Source organism: Filicampus tigris, chromosome 1 (genome assembly GCF_054856515.1).
Source record: "Filicampus tigris isolate MCC_2025a chromosome 1, RoL_Ftig_1.0, whole genome shotgun sequence".
In the NCBI taxonomy this organism is placed as follows: domain Eukaryota; kingdom Metazoa; phylum Chordata; class Actinopteri; order Syngnathiformes; family Syngnathidae; genus Filicampus; species Filicampus tigris.
The window spans coordinates 8,942,471-8,962,941 of NC_141217.1; the positions used below are offsets into that span (position 1 = coordinate 8,942,471).

Below are 20,471 nucleotides of genomic sequence, written 5' to 3' on the forward strand. Positions count from 1 at the left end.
GTGTCATTTTCAGTCCTCCTTTACCAAATCCATCTCTTAAAAGATGTATTTCAGCCAAATACTTTAAATTCCTCTTGTTAATCTCATCTGAATCTGTCCAGGAATTGAGGTCAAGTCCATATACAGGAACAGTTATTGTTTATCTTTAATACAAATGGGAACAGAACAACAAAAGAAAGAGTCGGGTTCATGTTTGTGTTCTGCACATGAAGCAGCCTCTGTCACTCTCTCCATTGACGCCATCCCCTCACGCCGGCCTCCTTTTACAAGCAAACAACCAATGACGGCCCACGGAGCAGGCGAGCCCTCACAAGCCGAACCCACAACACTGCCAGAAGACATCATGTGACTAAACTGCACAGCCCAATGAGAAAGCGAGGGGGGCCGTGTGAGCATTTGTGTGCATGCGTGTACATTTGCGTGCCTGCGCGTGTGTGTGTGTATGTGTGTGTGTATGTGCGTGTGTGTGCAAGAGAGAGAGAGAGAGAGAGAGAGAGAGAGAGAGAGAGAGAGAGAGAGAGAGAGAGAGAGAGAGAAATACGCCATGCACCCACCCGCGGATTGATCTCACCATTACGCACGGACTAACACTTGGAAGATTGGAAGAGGGGAGCGCGTTGAATTCAAGAAATATAAAACCTATTTCTTCACACGCATGGGTGAGACAATGCACACGCAACTACACACACGCAATGCATCGTGTACATTAGATACTGATTTGGCGCAGCGTGTGCCACGCAACTTGCAAGAATACACGTACACAAAACACAGCTTGACAAATGCAAGCAGGGTCTTTAACTACACTGTGGTAAAATGTCAAAGGCGTACGCGTCTTCACAGTTTTCGTTGTGTGTCATGCGTATCTGCAGTTTGTGTACAGCTTCGGGAAGGCAGAGGTTACTATAGGGCAAATTACTCCACTCTCTGCTCAGCCCATGCGTACATCAACTATTTGTCCTTTGTCTTTTTTACTTGAACTATCTTGATCAAGCATTAGTATAATTTTCTCTTATTAACAAAAAAAAGTGAAAGTCTGCCATCTTTTATTAACTAAATAAGGGCTTCTTTAATGAAGTGTACAGTCACGTGAGGCAAATGTGGTTATTATTCATAATATTCTGTACGTGATAATAATGTTGAACACGTAAAACCCGCACTTTGAGAGCACGCAATTATTTTCTTTGGAAATCAAGATTTGCTCGCCAAACACTAGATGGCGCACATCCCTCCTTATTTCAACTTGCCCTATATTTGCAACTTTTTATTGCTTTAAATTAGCTACCATAAAACCGTCATGGTTCTATTTAAAGGACAATGGAATGTTAAGGCACAATGAAAATCATGCTTATTTGCACTGGTCTTATGATTGCTGCCAAAGATATATTAACTTGATGCTATCTCTTCTGTAGCCACTGTTTTTTTTCCCCCTCAAGCCATATGGCTCCCTCACTTATAGCAGCTGGGAAATGGGAACTTCTGATTCCACTTGGTCAGTGTACGCCACACCAGCTGCGATATACATACGCACACTGAACTTCTTTCATACAGACATTGCGCAGAGAGGCCAAACAGTCATGTTCAGTCTCTCGGTCCGTTGGCTTCCACATTTCTGTGAAGCTTGCAGGACCCTTGTAGAACATTAACCTCAAAGTTGAAGAGTGATGCTAGATTCAATCTGTTGGAAGAAATTTGTGTCAAAAGATCTAAGATTTAAAGCAACTATGATTCAACTTTGCAGTAGATGGCAACATGTATTTTCTTACAAAGATGCGTTTCCAAACAGGATGCCCTTGCTCTAACTGATGATCCCAATTGTTTTGTCTTCCACAGGAGGATGAAATACGTTTTCATTAATATTTAGCCACGTCTCCAAACTTGATCTTGAGTGCAGAGCAGAGTCCAGCTGCCATTCATCCTCACAGGAATGGTGGATCACTTACCGCTTGGTGAGGAGACCTTCCTGTACTGCACTAGCATATCGGCGTGTGACCACAGTAGCCTCTGTTACGATGCCAGCGAGGGGGTGTCCCGTGGCATCATGGTGAGCGACGCCTGCGTCTACCACCCCTACCAAGGGGTGTCCTCTTCACCGGGGCTGTCCGAGGATGACCTCAGCATCTCCTCAAGCCCTCGATCTTCACTCTGCTCCAGCCCAGAATCCTCGTCACCCAAATCCCACGCCCACGTAAGCTCTGGCTCCAGCTGTGAAAGCAGGAGCTCTTCTGGGGGTGAGAGTCAAGACAGCCTACTGGACTTCCTTCTCACACAGGGATTGACCACCTCAACAAGCTCCAACGTCGGCAACAGCAGCTTGCTCTCTTCACCACCTTCTTCATCTTCCACCACCCCACTTTTACCCATGGGCCTCGCTTGGGAGTCCAAGAGGGACCAGCGGCTGGGTCTCCTCCAGCACCAAGCCAAAGAGGACTGTTGTGAGTTCCCTGTTTTCCTGGATGAGCTACAGGATCCTGCGGCGCTCCTCTTCCAGCCCACTCTGGAAGAAATTGAGGAGTTCTTGGAAGAGAACATGGTGGTAGCGATGGAGAAGGAAGACGAGGGAAGCGATGAGGCAATGTCGCCGACGCCAGAGTTCTCTGAGACCGAAAGGGCAAAGACGATAGCCAGAGAGTTCTTGCAGAACTCAGATCAGACTGTACCTGTGGCCCATTCTCCATTGTCCTCCCACAGAGAGAACAAACAGACACTAAATACATCAACAGTCGATGGGAGCTGTATAAGTTTGAGTTCCACTTACAGTGAAGTTGATGGCATCAAACAGGAAGACTGCGGATCACCGTCAGCCTCAGGAGAAAACACCAGTGCTGCTTCCAGTGTGCCGGTTATCTTACAAATCCAGCCCATCCAGATCAAACAAGAGCCTCACCCCTGCACCGTCTCAGACACTCAAATGCAAGAAACTCAGTCGCCGAAATCTCAACCATCGGATATCAAGATCGCCCAGCTCCTGGTCAACATCCAGGGCCAAACTTTTGCCTTAGTGCCTCAGCTGCTCTCGCCGGCTAACATTGCATTTGCAAACAAAAATTCCTCCAAATTTGTACGGATCGCCCCAGTGCCCATTGCTGCCAAACCCACCGGGCTTGGAGAAGGTAGCGGATCAACCACAGGAGTTCTCGCTGGAGGTCAGAGGTACCAGAAGAGTGCGGTGGCAGACCTTATTAAAATGCACAAGTGCTCTTTTCCGGGCTGTAATAAGATGTACACCAAAAGCAGCCACCTTAAAGCGCATCTGAGGAGGCACACTGGAGAAAAGCCCTTTGCGTGCACGTGGCAAGGTTGTGGATGGAGGTAAGGAAAATCACATTATTATTTACATGGGGTACAAATACAGGCACAATATGTTCATTTCTGGCCTTCAAGGTACTCTGCAGGGCTAATGATTGGTCCAAGAATAGAGTTAGAGACATAATCGCAAACTGGCGCTTACAGTACATTACAAAAACATTGGTTTAATAATACAACATGAACAAGGATCGCTTGGATATAGAACGGAAGAAAATGAGTATAGTATGGCATATAATGGTCACCTTGGACACTCTGTCTATTGATTTGTCCATCTGCTGTATTTAAAAAAACATCTTTATTAGCTATGCTCATTTACTGCATGTCTAAATACTACAACTACCTCCAATTCAAGCATCACATACCTAAAATAAGTATTTTCCCATAGGAAATACATTTTAAATCCTTCACCCCAGGGTCAAACTGTGGCCATCACAAAATGTTTGTGAGCGGTACAGGAAAGGTTATCTATATGCAGCAATCTTAAAATACGTTTTAAGTGGGAAAAAAATGTCTTCTAAATCTACAACACCGCTGGGAAGACCTGTCAAATGCGAATGCTAAAAAATTGCAAAGTATAAAATTGGATTTCAAAATGGTTAAAATTCATGACCTTCGTTGTTTGTGCTCTCAAATGCTGTTAGCATGTCCGCTGAATGTATGAAACCATGTTCATTTCACCATGCCACTAGCCACCAACTTGCGAGCTAACAGACTTCTGGGACTACTCTCGGCCAACGTACGGGCGGCGGGCAAGTCTGCGGTGCGACTTTGCTTGGGATTGTCTATTACAACACCAAGCTAGCCTGTAAATTCTGCCATTCAGGGAAGATGCATTTTCACCATGTACGCATAACTAGCTAGCTAACGGCACAGTATAGTGGTAGAAATGGGAATAGCAGTAGTAACTAAGTAACTTGCAATTGCACCAGGAGGACTAATGCCAAATGGCCACTTGCATCACTAGGCGCTATTTTAGCCATGCCCTAAAAAATGAAATGGTAAAAAACTGTTTATAAAACACGTTATAGCTCAACAATTCGATACAGTGTAACCTGATGGAAACTTTGAAACACTGATGGACTAAGCGCCGAAGGAATTGGTTTTTCAGTCACCCGAACCGTCACTAACCCCAATGGTGGGCAGTCTGTACCAACAGAAGATCAGTCAGTCGTCCACTAACTGTTTCCCGTTTCGCTAGTGGACAGATGACTGATGGAAAAAATGTGCCGCGTGTCTCGAGGGTGACTACACCGGGGTTGTTTCGAGTGAAGCGGAGGAGGGGTTCCTCATCCTCTGACAGAAAAAAACGTTTGAACATAGCTAGTCAATCTGGTTACCTGCGGTTGTGTTGGCTGGTAAATCTCAGTTCTCATTCACCAAGCACGCTCCTTTTTAGGTCGTTCCGACCGGTAAAGGAAGCTGGCTGTGTTGTACCTTTCGATCACACAGACCGCAATGACATTGTCCCAATTTGTTTTTATTTCACCATGCTGTGTGCATGTGTGAGATATTTTTCAACTGTATCTGGCTGTATGCTACGTGTGACAAAGTAAGCACGTTCTCGATGCCGATTGGCTGTCGCCGACGCAACGCTACCAACCGTTAACTTAATCCTATCAAAGCGAAATGGGCGAAGGAGCAAAATTGATGACTGACGAGCTGGGCGCGCATAAAGTGTGTTTATCTCCCGTGGCGGTTGATAGAGTTAGCAACGCATGTGACGTGGGCAATTGCACCCACGTCCATGCGTCCGTATGTGACCCTTAAAATATTTTTATGATGATAGTGATAATAATTCATTCAAGGAATTGATTTCTACAATGATTCAGAGGGATTGTCCCTCGCTATTGTCCTATTCATGATTAATTTATGATAACACCCACGCACAACGCACACTTCTGCGGAACGCCAAATCTGTCTACGTGCGCCTAGACCCAATTAACTAAAATCGAGTAATACCACCTGTGCCACAAGCTGGATGTGGTTTATGTAGTCTAAAATGCTGTCTACTTTTTCTCATGAAATTAGCAGTTGTGCCAGGGGAGTGTAAAAGAAAACACATTCGGTCCACAAGAATGCCTAGCGATGCGCAGCGCAGGCTACCAAATTCCCAAACACACTAAACTAGACTTGCCTTGAACGAAAATGCACCCTTTTTTCTACTGTCTGTGACCATATTGTCAGGTGCGTCGGGGGCGAGGCAGCTCTGTGCACCAAACACCTAGACTACCAAACCCACTAAAGTAGAATTGCCCCGGCATGAAAATTAAGTTGCGCAGAGCGCACGGGCGCCTGTCAATGAAAATAGGGCCTAAGACTTTGAAACCAATATACGCTCCTATATACGAGAAGAATGATGAAGTTGAGTACTGTATTGACAATGTGATTTGTGTCTCAGATGTGACTCTTCATAAATCTCACTTTGTGACCTATCCCTCTGTTTTACATGTATAAAAATAAATTAAGCACTGTACATCTTAAGAATAACAAAGCACTCCGGGTGTTGTGGTGATTCATCCATCCATTATCTGAGTTGTTTTGTCCATCACTATTTCAAAATCACTGCAATGCCACACAATAGTCATCATCATAATAATAATAATCATAATTTGGTTGTTGTTATTACTTTGGCTTGCCCTGTCAAGCGTCACCACAGTGAGTCACTCTTGATATGGTTTGGCACAGTTTTCACACCAGATAACATATTTATAATACAATTTATATGGCACTTAATAAGAAAGATTAGAAGACTAAGAATCATGTGATTGCTTGACAAGCATCAGAAAGGCTTCACATTGGAACCTATGTCGATTCAGGAGACTCAATGTTGTGGAAAGTGGGGAAAAGCACGTCGTTGGCTTGCGCAGAGCAACTGCTGGCTCAGTGTCGCCACTATCTGTGTGTTTTTGTACCATGGTAAAATTTCAGATTAGATTAGAGTTTCTTTTGAAGTTAACTGAATGCAGACTTTGCCCCTGCTAGTTACTGCAATTGTTTGCTCACTGTCTGTGAACACTTTCCACACACACAGACGCACGATTATTACTGAATCAAGTTCAAAGTTTTTAGCTCATGACATACACATAAATGCTCCAGTGCGCCAGGATGCACAAGGTATACAAATAAAATAGCAAAAAAGGTCATCAGTATGCACCTCCTCTTAACACGCTTGTTGCTTAAGTGCAGGCAGTGTCATACAATAAATTTGGCCCATTTAAGCAGAGTTCAGACTATCAAGAAGTTTCAGCTTTCTTCCCAATGACTATGTTGACTGTGGTAGTTGCCTTCTCTGAAAGACGTTATGTAACACGGGGTAGGAGCAAATAAATATATGAGGTCTTACGAGGACTCACGGGGCCTGAACACATAAATGCAATGTAAACGTTTCCATTTGGAAACATTCACATGAGTGGTACATGCACATAGGAACAATATTTGGGTGTACAGTACATGGACATCCTCTATATCAAGCAGGCGGTCATTGCATAATTGTATTATTTCTCGATTTTACGGTGGGACGTCTAAGGTCGGAAACAAATAGTTCCGAGACACCGGTCCAACTTGTTCAAGTGTCACTGTCATATTTCCAGGGGAAAACGGTGATAGAAGCAATCATAAACAACAGTCGAGCAATCAGAAAAGCTTTAACTTTACAGGCAATGTTTAAGTAAAACTGCTATGTTCTCAACTGTCGTACAACTGGAAAAATAACCACTGTAACTATTAAGACCGAAATCGTTCAACATCAAAGGCTTTGCAGAGCAACATTGATGACTTTCATAGAAAAAAAAACACTGAAAAATCTAGATACAAGTTAACTTCAAATATGAAAACCACAAAAGAACCATTATAAGCTTTGGTCCAATTTTCACTGTAATGTTAGTAGATAGTCCAAATTCCGTTCCACCGTATTTTAATTTAGGATCAGCTCAACTTCATTCATGCTGTAAGAGCTTTACTAACTTTCCAGGTTTAGTAGTATTCTCATTAAATTGAATGTGCTTGTCCTGCCAACAACTACACTTTTAGAGCCTTGATATGACATCAGCAAGACAACATAATATATAGTTCTCCCTTCCTGCTCCTCACCCCCTGCCAGGAGTTAGAGGTGAACTGGGGCGTCCTCGTAAGAGTAACTTCAGAATAGAGCCATGTGTGAGGAGTAGGGAAGAGTCGTATTTCATTGGCCGGGCTCCTACATATAGCTTGTGGAGAGTCACATTTTCTCCTTGCCAAATAGTTCTACTCATTGTATCCCTGTGCTTCCTTTACGTACGTTATAATCTGGCAAAGATGTGGTAGCCGAGGGCCAGTCCCATGTAAACACTGAACACATGCAGAGTATACATAACTGCAAGTGTGCTCAGCTCTGACCTGCATCCCAACTCTCTGAGGTTGGCGTTTGATGGCTCTGCTCGAACCTAAACAGTTTACTGTCATAACATGCAAGTCCGCATATGCACTTGACAAGCCGTCACCCGATCAGCGGGCTTGTCAGCTGATGCATTCTTTGTCACTGCAAAAGAACAGCACTGTTGCCAGGCGGTCACACCGTCTGATTTATCTTTAGATTGTGACACCTTTAGATCAATGCAAACTGGAGAACGAGAACAACTTTGTTGACATGACGGTGATCCACGTGAGAGTGTTATTGTGACCTGTAAACCTTGATGAAAGACAAATTCTCAAGAGGTGTCGTACGATTGCAGGCTAATAACCAGGCATGGGTATGATCAGTCAATTTTCCATTTTAGAAGAATTGTGACATGCAATTTTTTGGCATGTCGACAAGCAACTCGAGTTAAAACTGGCGACTGGTGAGTTACAATAATCAGGAGAAATGACTGGTCTTGATTGGATGTTAAAAATTGATTATATCGAATAACAGTACACCTGACTGTCAAAATATTTGCTGAATTTGAGATGGGAAATAGGTTACTCCTTTTCAGTTTTCAAGAGGAGTGACAATGTAAGTTCAAGTTTTTTGAGCAAGTATCAGTCCTTCTTCTGGTCAGTGTAGCTAGTAGGAAGTTGGAGGACATCCAGCCCTTAATTAAATCAAAGCAATATTGTAAAGTGTCCAGTGCAATTAAAGTTTGGTTTTCAGTTTGAGTGCGCATTTGAATGTGAACAGGTTCAGCTCAGAGCTTCAGTCTTTGTTGCCTTGTTGGAGCATTTCATTAATGTATGTAATAAGTCATTTAATGTCCCCTGGTCCTTGCCGAATTAGATACTTGACTGTTCTCTTCAAGACTTTCTCTCAATAGAATTATTTGTAAAATCCACAATAATAATAAAACAATCATAACTCAATCAGAGAAGCTCATTTGAACACTCATCCAAGTGTCATTGTTCTAGACGAAATAATATTACAGATAAGACTTGATAACATTTCAGATGGTTAAAAATACAGTTTCAAATTTGAATTATTGTTATTCACCAGATTTCACATTGCGTAGCAGATAGAGTTGTAGTTGTCTTTCGGTTTTGCACTACAAGAGAAAATGCAAACCTTTGAAGAAGCGGCTGGGGGGCAACACGTCATTTTTTTTTATTCCGCTCCGTGATCACCATCCAAACAAGGCATGGTTGCTGTTGACAAATGGCTGCCGTCAAATTCATTTTAATTACAATTAATGCAATTACATGTTGTGATATTTCGCATACATGAAAATCCATTTTGGGTGCTGCTATTCTCTTCTATTCAAAATATAACTTGTAAAACCACCTTAAGTGCTTGTACTTAATCCTATAGAGATCAACGTTTCCCTAGGATCTGGCACAGTCGTATCCCGCGCAAAAATATACTCACACTCAATCACATCAATAAAGGGATCACATGATGCAGTTGATAGACTTCAATATGTATTCATTGCGCTGAGGAGAGGAGCTGCAAGGAGCAGCAGGCACCTGCGGATGTACATGATGTGATCTGATCAATCATAGCAGTGTTCATTCACCCAATATGAGCCACGTATTCAGTTATTTTGACACAGTGGTGGCTCCCACACTTGTTTTGTAATTACACGGCCATTTATTTATGTACTGCAAATGATTGGGATCCAACAGTGGCTATTAAGTTGCAGAGACTGACATGCTACTGTGCCGTACACTGGAAAATGCATGTACATGCACCCAGTTACGTCACAATAGCAACATTATGTATAGTATTTTTAAAAATACAGCCCCTAACGATAACTTGCTCTACAGCGCTTTGTTATGTAAACCACATGGATGGTGACATCTCTTCCACCTTTGATACGATGTCAGAAGCTGGCCACTTGCCGGCTTCAACCATCCTGCATCCGTACCTTCAATCAATCAATCAATCAATCACATTTTATTTATATAGCACTTTTCATACATAAAAATGCAACTCAAAGTGCTTTAAAACATTCAAAGCAAAACATAGAATTATCTTCAATCAAAAGAAAAGATAAATTATTTAAAAGTTGTTGAAAGCCAAACTAAAAAGGTGTGTCTTGAGCTTCCTCTTAAAAATATCAACAGTCTCTGCAGACCTGACATCCTCTGGCAGGCTATTCCAAAGGTGAGGACCAAAATGGCTGAATGCAGCCTCGCCATGCATTTTGGTCCTCACCCTTGGAATAAATAAAAGGCCGGCGCCAGAGGACCTCAGGATCCGCGAGGGCTGGTATGATAAAAGCAAATCAGATAAATAAGATGGCCCAAGACCATTAACACATTTATAAACTAATAAAAGTACTTTAAAATCGATCCTGAAACACACAGGGAGCCAATGCAGCAATTTCAAAACTGGCGTAATGTGCTCCCGCCCTCTGGTTCTCGTCAGCACCCGAGCGGCTGAATTCTGCAGTAGTTGCAGTGGTGAAATGCTCTTTTTCGGGAGCATTACAGCCTTACAGGCAGGACAGAGACAATTCCATCTTAGATGGCCTGTGTGATTAATTAATCAGCAGAGTACATCCAACAATGTGGTCCATCTTTGAATGTATCCTCAGTATGCAGTGCTGAAATGTGTTACGATTTTGCCAGGTGAAGTAAATGGAAGGATGACTGTTAGAACGTCTGTACATGATGGCCTATTTCCAGTATTTGCCTAACTATAATTTTTAGGGCGTGTGTGTGTGTGTGTGTGGGGTGTGTGGGTGTGTGTGTGGGGGGGGGGGGTGTACAAAGATGGTCCCACCATTCTAGGTTATTATCCATGCCTAAAAGCACAAAAGCTGAAAATGTGTGTTTCCCACAAACTGATACTATATGTATACTATGTGCAAGGCTGCAGTCACTCCAAGCCAGTCCAAGGGCGTACGGACTCAAGTGCCCTCCAGGCACCCTCAAATTTGAACTATGTGACCTTGTATGCTGCACCTGGAACATGCAGTATAGAGGTGGCAAAACTTCACACGAGTTGTTATGGGGCCGTTAAAAAGCAAGGGGTTGGACACAGATGGCCACATGATCTGTCCAAACAAAATTGTGAGTTAAGAATATCCATCCAACCATTTTCTGTGCTACTTAGCCTGTTCAGGGTCATAAGGAGCTGGGGCCTATCTGACTTCAGCGCAAAGCAAACTGCAAACCGGACTGGTTGCACTTGCCAGTCAGTCGCAGGGCACATACTGTATAGTGTTAAGAATATAATGCTAGCTACTGGTATAGGCATGTCATGTCGTGTGGGGTGTATGTTCTTATGATTGAAGCATGACCCAGCTTGAAGCACATCCAGTGGACATTTAGCTCCCATGTGGTTTCTCCATTTGTTCCCTGAATTAGGATCACTGGGTTTTCCGCGTCATTTTATGTCAAAGGTAGTCACAAAATCAGATTGTCATCACCTGACTTTTGATTAGGTTCCGCTCTGAAAGCTTTTCTAGTTAATTAATTATGTCTTTTCAGTTGTTATGCGGTTTATACAATTGGTTATGGTTGCTAGCAAGTTGGTTAAATTGTTTGGTATGTATTAACCACAACAACAGTACAGTGCATATTAATACTTATTTTAAAAAATGTAATGCTCATCTTATGGCACATAATCACAGAAAACATTATACAATCATTAATATTCATGAAAAATACTTGTCCCTTTGCCGTATATTATTACACCACCAAGATAAATAAACACTGGCACTAATACAAGTGACACCATATAAAAACTTTACAACATGACAATAAAAGCATTTATAACACAGTCAAATAATTATCATCTGTCAGTCCTTTGAAATGATCACAGTAACAGTTTTTGTGCCTTGAAAACTCTCTCATGAATATCAATCGATTCTTTGGAAAATAGAAATTAAATTATGAGAACCCAAGTGTTATTACAAAAACCTGAATCCAATGATGCAAAGTGAAACCTGCCTGGCAATTTTACTGGTGACATCATCAATAAAAATTGCATTGTCAATCATCAGTATTGATCACTGAAACCTTGATCGATAAATTAGCAATCGAGCAATGCTGAAAACTAACCATTTTGTTTGTGCAGTTCGTACAAGCGCGCTACACAGCTGCAAACAGAAATGTTAGCGTTTCTACAGGCAGTCATCCAGTAGTGATTAGTAATGTTTATACGAGAATGAAGTAAAACACTGTAAAACATAAAAGTAAATATAAACATAAATAAACAGTCTGCCTTCAGCTTTGAAAAGTGACAAAACGTTTGGTGACGCATAAGTCAGACGTCAGTTTACTGGTATATATTCTTCTACTCGCGTTGTTTTCTTACAACCCTTGTTGACTAAACACACAGTAAAAAGCCGAACGTAGCCAGAGTTAATCCTTTGAAGCTTGCTAAACTGAAATCTTGACAGCTGAGGTTTTATGCGACTTTACATGCCTATTTTGGTCGAAATCCAAACTGTGTTTCGACTCCACTGAATTACACTACTGCACTTGCTTTAAAAGTGTAAACTGAACCCGTATGGCCACCAACTATAACGTCAGCTCGGATGTATCACAAGTAAGATGATACCAGAGGACCTTAATCATTGCGGCAATAAATTGTTTGACTTTCTGATCTTGCATTTCCGTTTTTAGTAGTTGCGCATTATGAACTCTGCCAGCTAGCCACTCTTTATTGCGGGGCCATTAAGACGATGAACACATTGGTTATGTAATTCATGTCTAAGGTGGAAATAACTTTAAATAACTGCGAGTGACCACTTCACACCACTCCAAATTATCGCCCATGGAGAAAAATAGAGAATCAGCGGGGGAACCCATGTTACACGTTAAGCTGACCTTAACAGCTTTACTAATACATAGAGGGACGCACACAAAAGTCGTGTGCTGAAATGTGCGGATGCTACTCTATCATCTACTTAAACCTCCCCTGTCATGAGATCCAAGCTGTGGCGAGCCCATGGAGACCAGAGACCAGGCGGGCCAGGAATAGATGAGGATTTGTGGCGCTCATGTGTTGGAGCTAAATTTGGGCCATCTCCTCAGCTTCGCAGAAAGGATGCAGGGCAGTTCACATGTGTAGAATCATCATCACGCTCAGATTGCTGTTGTAAAAAAAAAAATGCTTTTATGTTATTCGGCACCTTGAAGCATACTTCAGTGATTCTTAACCACATTAGTGTGCTGTGAAAGGTCATCAGGCGTGCTGCAGGAAAGGATCCAATTTCACATAAAAATGTTGTTAGCAATTAAAAAAACAGAAACAATCAGTCTGCACTGACCTGTTAGTTACCCCAGAAAAGCGCCTTTTTCATAATGGAGTGCGTTACTAGAACACAAAAAGTTATTGAGTGAGTGTGCGACTAATGGTTGACACCTCAAAAGTCAGGTCTTCTGTCTCTTGTTGGTTGGTTTTCCTCGGGCGCAGTGTTTTTTTGTTTTTTTTTAAATCAAAATGGTTGAAGATGTGGCCATAAATGGCTGATTTCTTTTTTGTAATATTTATAGAGTACTATCATAAAATCATAATGATTGTTCCCACAAATACGTATATGACAATTATGACAAAAAGCTTTTAGAAAACTGAAAACTCTTCAGTTACTGCAAACAGTGTATCTTTATTCATATATCACTGACAGAAATGCATAGTGACAGGCGGAATGCTCCAAGAATACTGAAATATGCTTCCACTAGGTGAAAGAAGGTACGATTAACCTGTCCATCCATCTGTTACCATTCATCCAGCAGATTAATAGGTTTTTATTAAGCAGGTCGACATTTCACATTGAGTTAGTTAAATGTATTTATTTATTGCAAAACGTTGGCGTTTAAATGCAAGATGTTTTCAGTTTTTATAAAATAATTAATGCAAAATAACGCAAGGCTATTTTAAGAGGAAACAAAGATTTCCACTGCCGGGTCGTTTAAATGTATACGCTGGTAGAGATTTATACTGTCTAAAGATGTCCCACACAAGGACATACTTCAAATGCAGAGGGATATGTTTCAGTTAGTTAACAAAAGAAAAAAGCTATCCCGGATTTCACACACAAGACAGGCTGGACGTGTTTCGATCAGTCAGTGAAATGGCATTATCCATGGTATTTCATGTGTTGAACCACTAGAGGGGAGTATATGCATGTGCAGTGTGACTACTGGGAAGCACATGAAGAGCGTTGTGCAGACAATTAATGAAGGTGGCTCCGTAGAAGTGAACATGCAGTGGTCTTGCTTTTTAAAAGAACCCAACACAACACGTTCGGTCTGTACTTGACCCTGTTAGGGACGAAAAAAGGGACGGACGAAAACCCACTTCTGTCCTTCCTTAATCCACCCTTTTTAAAAGACTTATCATACTCCGCGCGTCCGTCCACAAAATAGGTGTCCGTTCAGGACGGACGGACGGAACGTTACGTCCCTGGGAAGGAAAATGCCCAGTTCTGTTTTTTGTGTGTCATTCTCAACAGCTCCTGTTTGTGGTTTAACTATGACTATAATGATTGAGCACCAAATGATGCTGGTGAAATATTATGGAAAATGTTGAGTAATGCACTAATATATCCTAATCACTATTCTGGCAGGTTCTCCCGATCCGATGAGCTGTCCAGACACCGGCGCTCCCACTCCGGAGTAAAACCATATCAGTGCATCATATGTGAGAAGAAGTTTGCCCGCAGCGATCACCTGTCAAAACACCTCAAAGTCCACCGCTTTCCACGAAGCAACAGGACAGGGCGCTCTGCAAACTGACCCCTTCGACCCCGCTCTGAAAGACTGACACTAAGCGAGGGGGGGGCGCTTGTGACGAAGGACAGAGGAGGACATGGGGTGTGGGGGGGTAAAGGAGTTTGCGCAGGACTTGCGTGTTCAAATGCGCATGTGACGTACTGTGATCATTTAATGGTTGGCAATGAAATGACTGTATAAGGTAGACACAAATGTTACTTGACACACAACCCTCACAAGTGGAATAAGCTTCTTGTACAGGACAACTTTATTTTGTCTCACTCAGTTTTGGAACTAATCAAAATTGAATACCGTGATGATATTCAGAGTATTTTTATATTGTTTATGTCCAAAGAGCTTTATACAAAAGTTGCATGGTACTAAAAAAAAAAGAAAAAAGAAGAAGTGATTCATTTATGCTTTTTGGAGCCAATTGTTGCCACACATGATCAAGCAACACATTTGTTATGATCTTTTCATATGCTGGACATTTTATTGATGTGCTATGTGAATAATTGTGGCCTTGGTTTAATTAGTCCCTTGCCAAGTTAATGGACTGCTATGGATTTGGTCCTAGTCAACCGTTTAACTAGTGCTTCACAACTGAGCATCTAACTTTCAAGTTAAAACAAGTACGCAATTGGTTTTGATTAATCTTTTCCAGGCATTGTTCAAGGGAGGCAACATTACTACTACAAGCAATTACTTGGACCCGATTGTCTTCAAGCTGGAAAATGCTGGTCTATGTCAAAGCTACAACCCTACACATGCCAGAACGTTTGACTTGTCAACTTTAAAGTCCCTGTTAAGTGAAAGTAAATGTCTTCTAAATCCACACACCACAGTGTTGTTAACAACCCTGCCAAATTGAAATGATTTTAAAAATTGGCCAAGTATCTAAAATGAGGCTTCAAAATCATTAAAAAAAGTCAAGCCCTTATCTCCGCTCGAACACTGTGGACCACTGAAGCAGATTAAGGGGTCGAGCGATCAGTGTAAAATCCGAGGCATGTTGCTGCTTTAGCATGCCCCAAATAATCAAGAAAACTGAAATGGTAAAAATCTGTTTCCCTGCCATATCTCCACAATTGAGCACCTCATAGTTCTCAGTCTTTGCACATTTTCAGCTATTATTTTCAACCATGTATCATGTGTTTAGAAACACGCTATATTTCGACACTCTACCAGCCATAACTCTCAACCAATCACCCTCAAACTGGAATTCTAGGTCAATGTCAAAGCTAGAACCCTAACGATGTTCAATGATGTTGTACAGACAGCCTCTCAAGGGGTGGAAATGTGTTTGTTTTCAGCAATGTTTCAGTCACAACTTTCTACTGCCTTGTCTACACGTAGCCGGTGTTTTCGCAAGCTGCGGATATTAGCCTGCGGTAGCCCTATCATCCACACGTCTCCGGAGTTTTTTCATTGAAAACGCAAAACTCCGGCCACAGTGGAGATTTGCGGTTATCTCCAGATCCGTGTTCGGCTGTGGACAGTCAGACCCGGAGATTTACGTCGTCACTGCGACAAAAATGCTCTGACGCCACTTGCGCGACTTGTGTCTTCATGCGGGTCAACGTGGATTCCCAAGGCGCTGCGTTGGTTATAGCCATTCTCGAGGCGTTTTTTGCTTACTTATTTGTCTGCAACCAACCACTGCTTCTCTTTGAACATCCGCGGTTTCGTGTGGATGCGTTTTTTTAATGTGTGTTCCAACGCAGGCGGGGGGAGGATATACAGTTGTTAAAAACCCCCGGCTACGTGTAGACAAGGCGTACCACTTGTCTTCAGATTTTTTAGGGTGATTTTGAATGATGTCGTTGCTCAAGGGGTCGCTGATGGTATAAAGGTACACTCGCCTGACTTGTGTACGGGCAGCGTGGGATCGGTTCCCACTCAGCGATGATGTCTGTGTGTTCCCTGTGACTGGCTAGCGACCAGTTTGAGGTGAAGTCTGCCTTTTGCCCAAAGTTAGCTGGGATAGGCCCTTATTTTTGGCAGCATACCAATCAAACCCTCCGCCGTATTATCCTGAGACTGGAATCCTGTGTCCATTTCTAAGCAAGAAATCTATTGATTTTGAATGATATCTTCCAAACACTGTCTGAGGTAGCTAGCATGTTTTTGTTTTTGGCAATGTAATAGTCATAGCTTTCAAGTGGCTTTCAGTATTCAAACAAATAATTGGTCAATATACTAACAAGAACTCTTTGGGTATTCAATTACATCTAATCAGTCAATTGCCCAAGGTGTGGCTGTGTTCAACTTCAAATTGATAGTGTCCTCATACATCAGATCCAAGATGCTGCAGTTCAGCTCTTTGCTAATCAGTGAAGATTTTGCGGGGGCGACACACTGCTTCTTTTCTGCTTCTTCTTCCATAAATGGAAGAGTGCACGATGTATTGACATTCCTTTGAGCTTTGGATGGGTTTCTTTGTTGAATGGCAGGAAAATACGAATAAAAAAAGAACATTGTAAAAGGATAATGCTTTCCGCCAAAATCATGACACTGTATAATTTGCAAGGGCATGCAAAACATTTTTGGTTGTCTGCCCTCCCTGAATATTTTGAGAATTGCCGTGTTGTTGTATCGTGGTCAGAGTCAGATCTCAGCAATGCCTTCTTTGCCTCATCTGGTCTCAATGTCTATTATCTGACTTGTTGTCATTTATGGCAAATGAAATCAAAAGTGGGTGCTGGTTTATATTTTTATGTTTCAGGAAACACTTTGTAATTGTTAGAAGTGAGCCATTTCGTAAAACTTCATGTCCGTTTAATTCATCCTGTGTGAAAGAAGTCGTAAAATAACTTGCCAGTGGACAGATTCTTCCAGCGTGCCAAACAACTTGGATCTTCTCTGGCGAAATCAAATATCTATATTATTCTTTCTACATAATAACAGTTTGATTTCATGACAGATTTAATATTTTATATTTCAAATGAAATAAATGATTTCTAATATTTTTTGTGGTGCTTTTGTTGAGTCTGGCATCCTATTACATCATCCAAAATAACTCCAGACCATGACAGAAAAGACCATTCAACACAAAGTCCTGTTGTTGCGGCTAATTTGAGGCATTTGATAATGTACGGAAATTTGTAGGTTAATTGAAAAAAAATCATCAGGGGGATCATATGTATAGCTTTAAAATTCAACATGGTTCCTTTGCTTTATAGGAGAAACACAGAATTTTTGGGAGGCTTCAGCAACCTGCCCCCAGTTATGAGGACTGGGGGCAGTGGTAAATACTAATGGACTACTAATGAAATAGTAATTAAAGCACAGTGGTAAATAATAATGGACAGTGGTAAACAACGATTAAAGTGACAAAAATATGTACAAAAGGTAAAGATGTAAAGCGACAAAACATAAATAATATACAATGTGGTAATACGCCACAAAACATAAATAATATATTGACCTTGCTACATTACCACATCATATTCTAAAATACAGCTAAATGAGCAGACAATGTTTGTAAAACTGAACATGTAAAGTGACCTGGCTGGTCCACCAACGTTATAGCCCATAAGGGAGGGAATTTGGGGTCACTATGGCAATGATTTTAAAAAGCCCTCTACAAATGTTTGCTTATTCTTGCTGGCTTACTGAAGTTAATGCATGTTTATCTATAAATCGGAATCTATTTATCTTTAAACGGTTTGCTTTATTGTCTGGTAATCAGCAATGACACGGACCCATTTATATTCCTGGTTCAGCCTGGCCTGAAATCACATCCTTGGGTTAATGGACAACTGGAAAACTTGAAAATATGACATTTCCTTGCCTCAAAAGTCACCTCTGTCCTTGGATTGTAAGGGAACAGCAGCTTTTGCTTCTAATCACGTTATGTATTCTTTTTTTTTGGGGGGGGGGGGGGGGTCTGGGTTGTATCATAAGAAATTGTATCATAAGTTTGATACTAAGCCAACACAACAATAATTGCTGACATATTATTAACTAACGTTCAATGTTTGAGGTGCAGCACAAGAAAATGGATTGTCAGTTGTTTTTATAATGTAAACTCATGAATGTATGTTGTATTTACATTTCAAAGGAGTAAAGTAAATGTTCTATGATTATGACATATTTTGTGTAAAGAAAGTGTACAGTAGATTTAAATACATATTTATAACATGTGACTCATGTCTAAAACGGCTTTATTAATAAAGGTTTGTAAAGATTTCATGTTTAGATCTGCAGAGAACATTGGCACAGATCTATTGATGCTAAAAATGTTATATTTTGATTCCTCGACCCAAATTGCATTCACAATAAAATTACATGTACAGTAAAAGTAAGACAAAGCCAATTTTGTTTTATTTTCTTCTAGTACTTAAAAAAGAACTAGTAACACTAACACACTGTGTTAGCATAAACACATCACAAAACTGTTATCCAAAAAAGACAGGATCGAAAAAAAATTGGTAGTAGGACAAAATCTGACGTCTGAAGTCATTCTTGCCTTATTAAAAAGTGTTAAAGTGATAGAGTAGCTGGCTTTAATTTGAGTATGTTGGTACTAGAACAAGGGCACTCCAAAGAAAATACAAACTCTATGTACCTGTAATTTTATCCTTTTGTAATTTTTCCTTGACTTTACTTAGAATATCTGTTGATTATTGTTTGGTTTGTTTTGGATTTTTATATTTTATTCTATAGAGTTATTGCGTATTAACCTTTTTATGTTATTGTTGTATTAATTTTAGACTAGCGACTACTTTGTGGAAGCTAATGAGGATCCCAATAGAGAACATTGAATAGGAAGGTCAAAATGCCTTCCGATAATGCAAATTGCTGCAAAAGGTAATACATTCAGCTGGGTTTCACCACTGACCTCATTAATGTAAGCACAAGCAAAAGAGCCAGGGCAAAGTCTTAAAATCCCATCCCGAAACTTTTTATGGATCCCAAATAGTTGGACGGGGTAAAAACGATTGTCTACCCTACTTGAGCCACAACCAATAGCAATGTTTCTAATTTTGTGCCTAAGTTTTCACTCAGCAATAAGGAGTCAAACTCTGGCTGGAATTTTCTTAATACAGCCACAACAGAATATACAATAGAATAAAATTTGAGGTTTCTATTCCATGATGCATTTATACAAATCATTTACTGCTTATGCAATAAAATACAGGTACAGACATAAGATGTGTTTAATGCAGAAATGTATACATTTATGTACATAAGCACAAAAACCTAAACGGGTGAGAGCAGTAAATAGTTATTGCACATTACATGAAAGAAATTATATTAGACAGAAATATAACTAGGCTGTTATTGCACATATGACAGCATTATTGCAACAACAAAACAAGGAAAAGCAGATCATGGCTGGCAAAGGCACAAAGACTTGCCAGTGTCTCAATTTGGGACAAAGCCAGTGGTCTTCCTCTTTTGCTTCACTTTCCTTCTTTGTTACAGATTCTGTGTCCTGATCGTACGTTTGCCCATTAACCTTCAAGACAAATGAATTGCCAGGGAGAGTTTCTCCAAATTTTGCAACGAATAAAGCATTGACAATTTGAAAAAATAACAATATCCCAGTTTGAAGGCAATACAATAGGTTTTCTCTCAAAAACCGAATTGAATGTGTTCTCTGAATACTAAATTACACTTCACAACTGTAAGTAGCAGTGGATAATGTAAAGAAAGAATTTTTTCTTTAAGTTTGGAGTGACTTGAGCTGAGCAGTTACTTCCTAGTAATTTTGTCGAAGGTAAGCAAATAAGGATGGGTGATCTCGTTTATGACCAGCTCACTAGACTACAAACACCAGGCAGCAATTCTTGAGCTGCCTGTGGAACTTTGAAATTGGTGCCAGAAGTGAAGCTAATGGCGGACTGAAGCTATTTTGTTCCCATGAACAACTATCCTGTATATTCAACCAGCCAGGAAACGGTCCTGAATTGCATTTAGGTGGTATGGATCAATGGATACATTGTCGGTTTTACATTTGTGAAAAGATTTGGAAAAAAAATTGTGATGTCCAGCTCATTTTGTTTTTAGCTAAGACAGAGAAACATCATGTTATAGAAAAGGAGAAT

The 20,471-nt window shown here is 40.9% G+C and overlaps 1 protein-coding gene across 1 annotated transcript; it reads left to right on the plus strand.

Annotated features, from left to right (window-relative positions):
- The first annotated feature begins 313 nt into the window (after nucleotides 1-313).
- Nucleotides 314-14,506, plus strand: klf15 (Kruppel like factor 15). Its single transcript, XM_086050716.1, has 3 exons — nucleotides 314-659; nucleotides 1,831-3,309; nucleotides 14,274-14,506. The coding sequence occupies exons 2-3, from the start codon at nucleotides 1,925-1,927 to the stop codon at nucleotides 14,440-14,442; spliced, it is 1,554 nt and encodes a 517-aa protein (XP_085906842.1). The 5' UTR covers nucleotides 314-659; nucleotides 1,831-1,924; the 3' UTR covers nucleotides 14,443-14,506.
- The last annotated feature ends 5,965 nt before the right edge of the window (nucleotides 14,507-20,471 follow it).

What these genes read in the sequence shown, in the direction of transcription:
- klf15 (XM_086050716.1), top strand. Translation starts at nt 1,925, where the DNA reads ATGGTGGATCACTTACCGCTTGGTGAGGAGACCTTCCTGTACTGCACT. An exon ending in TGGCAAGGTTGTGGATGGAG is followed by an intron (nt 3,310 to 14,273) that starts GTAAGGAAAATC and finishes CTATTCTGGCAG; the next exon opens with GTTCTCCCGATCCGATGAGC.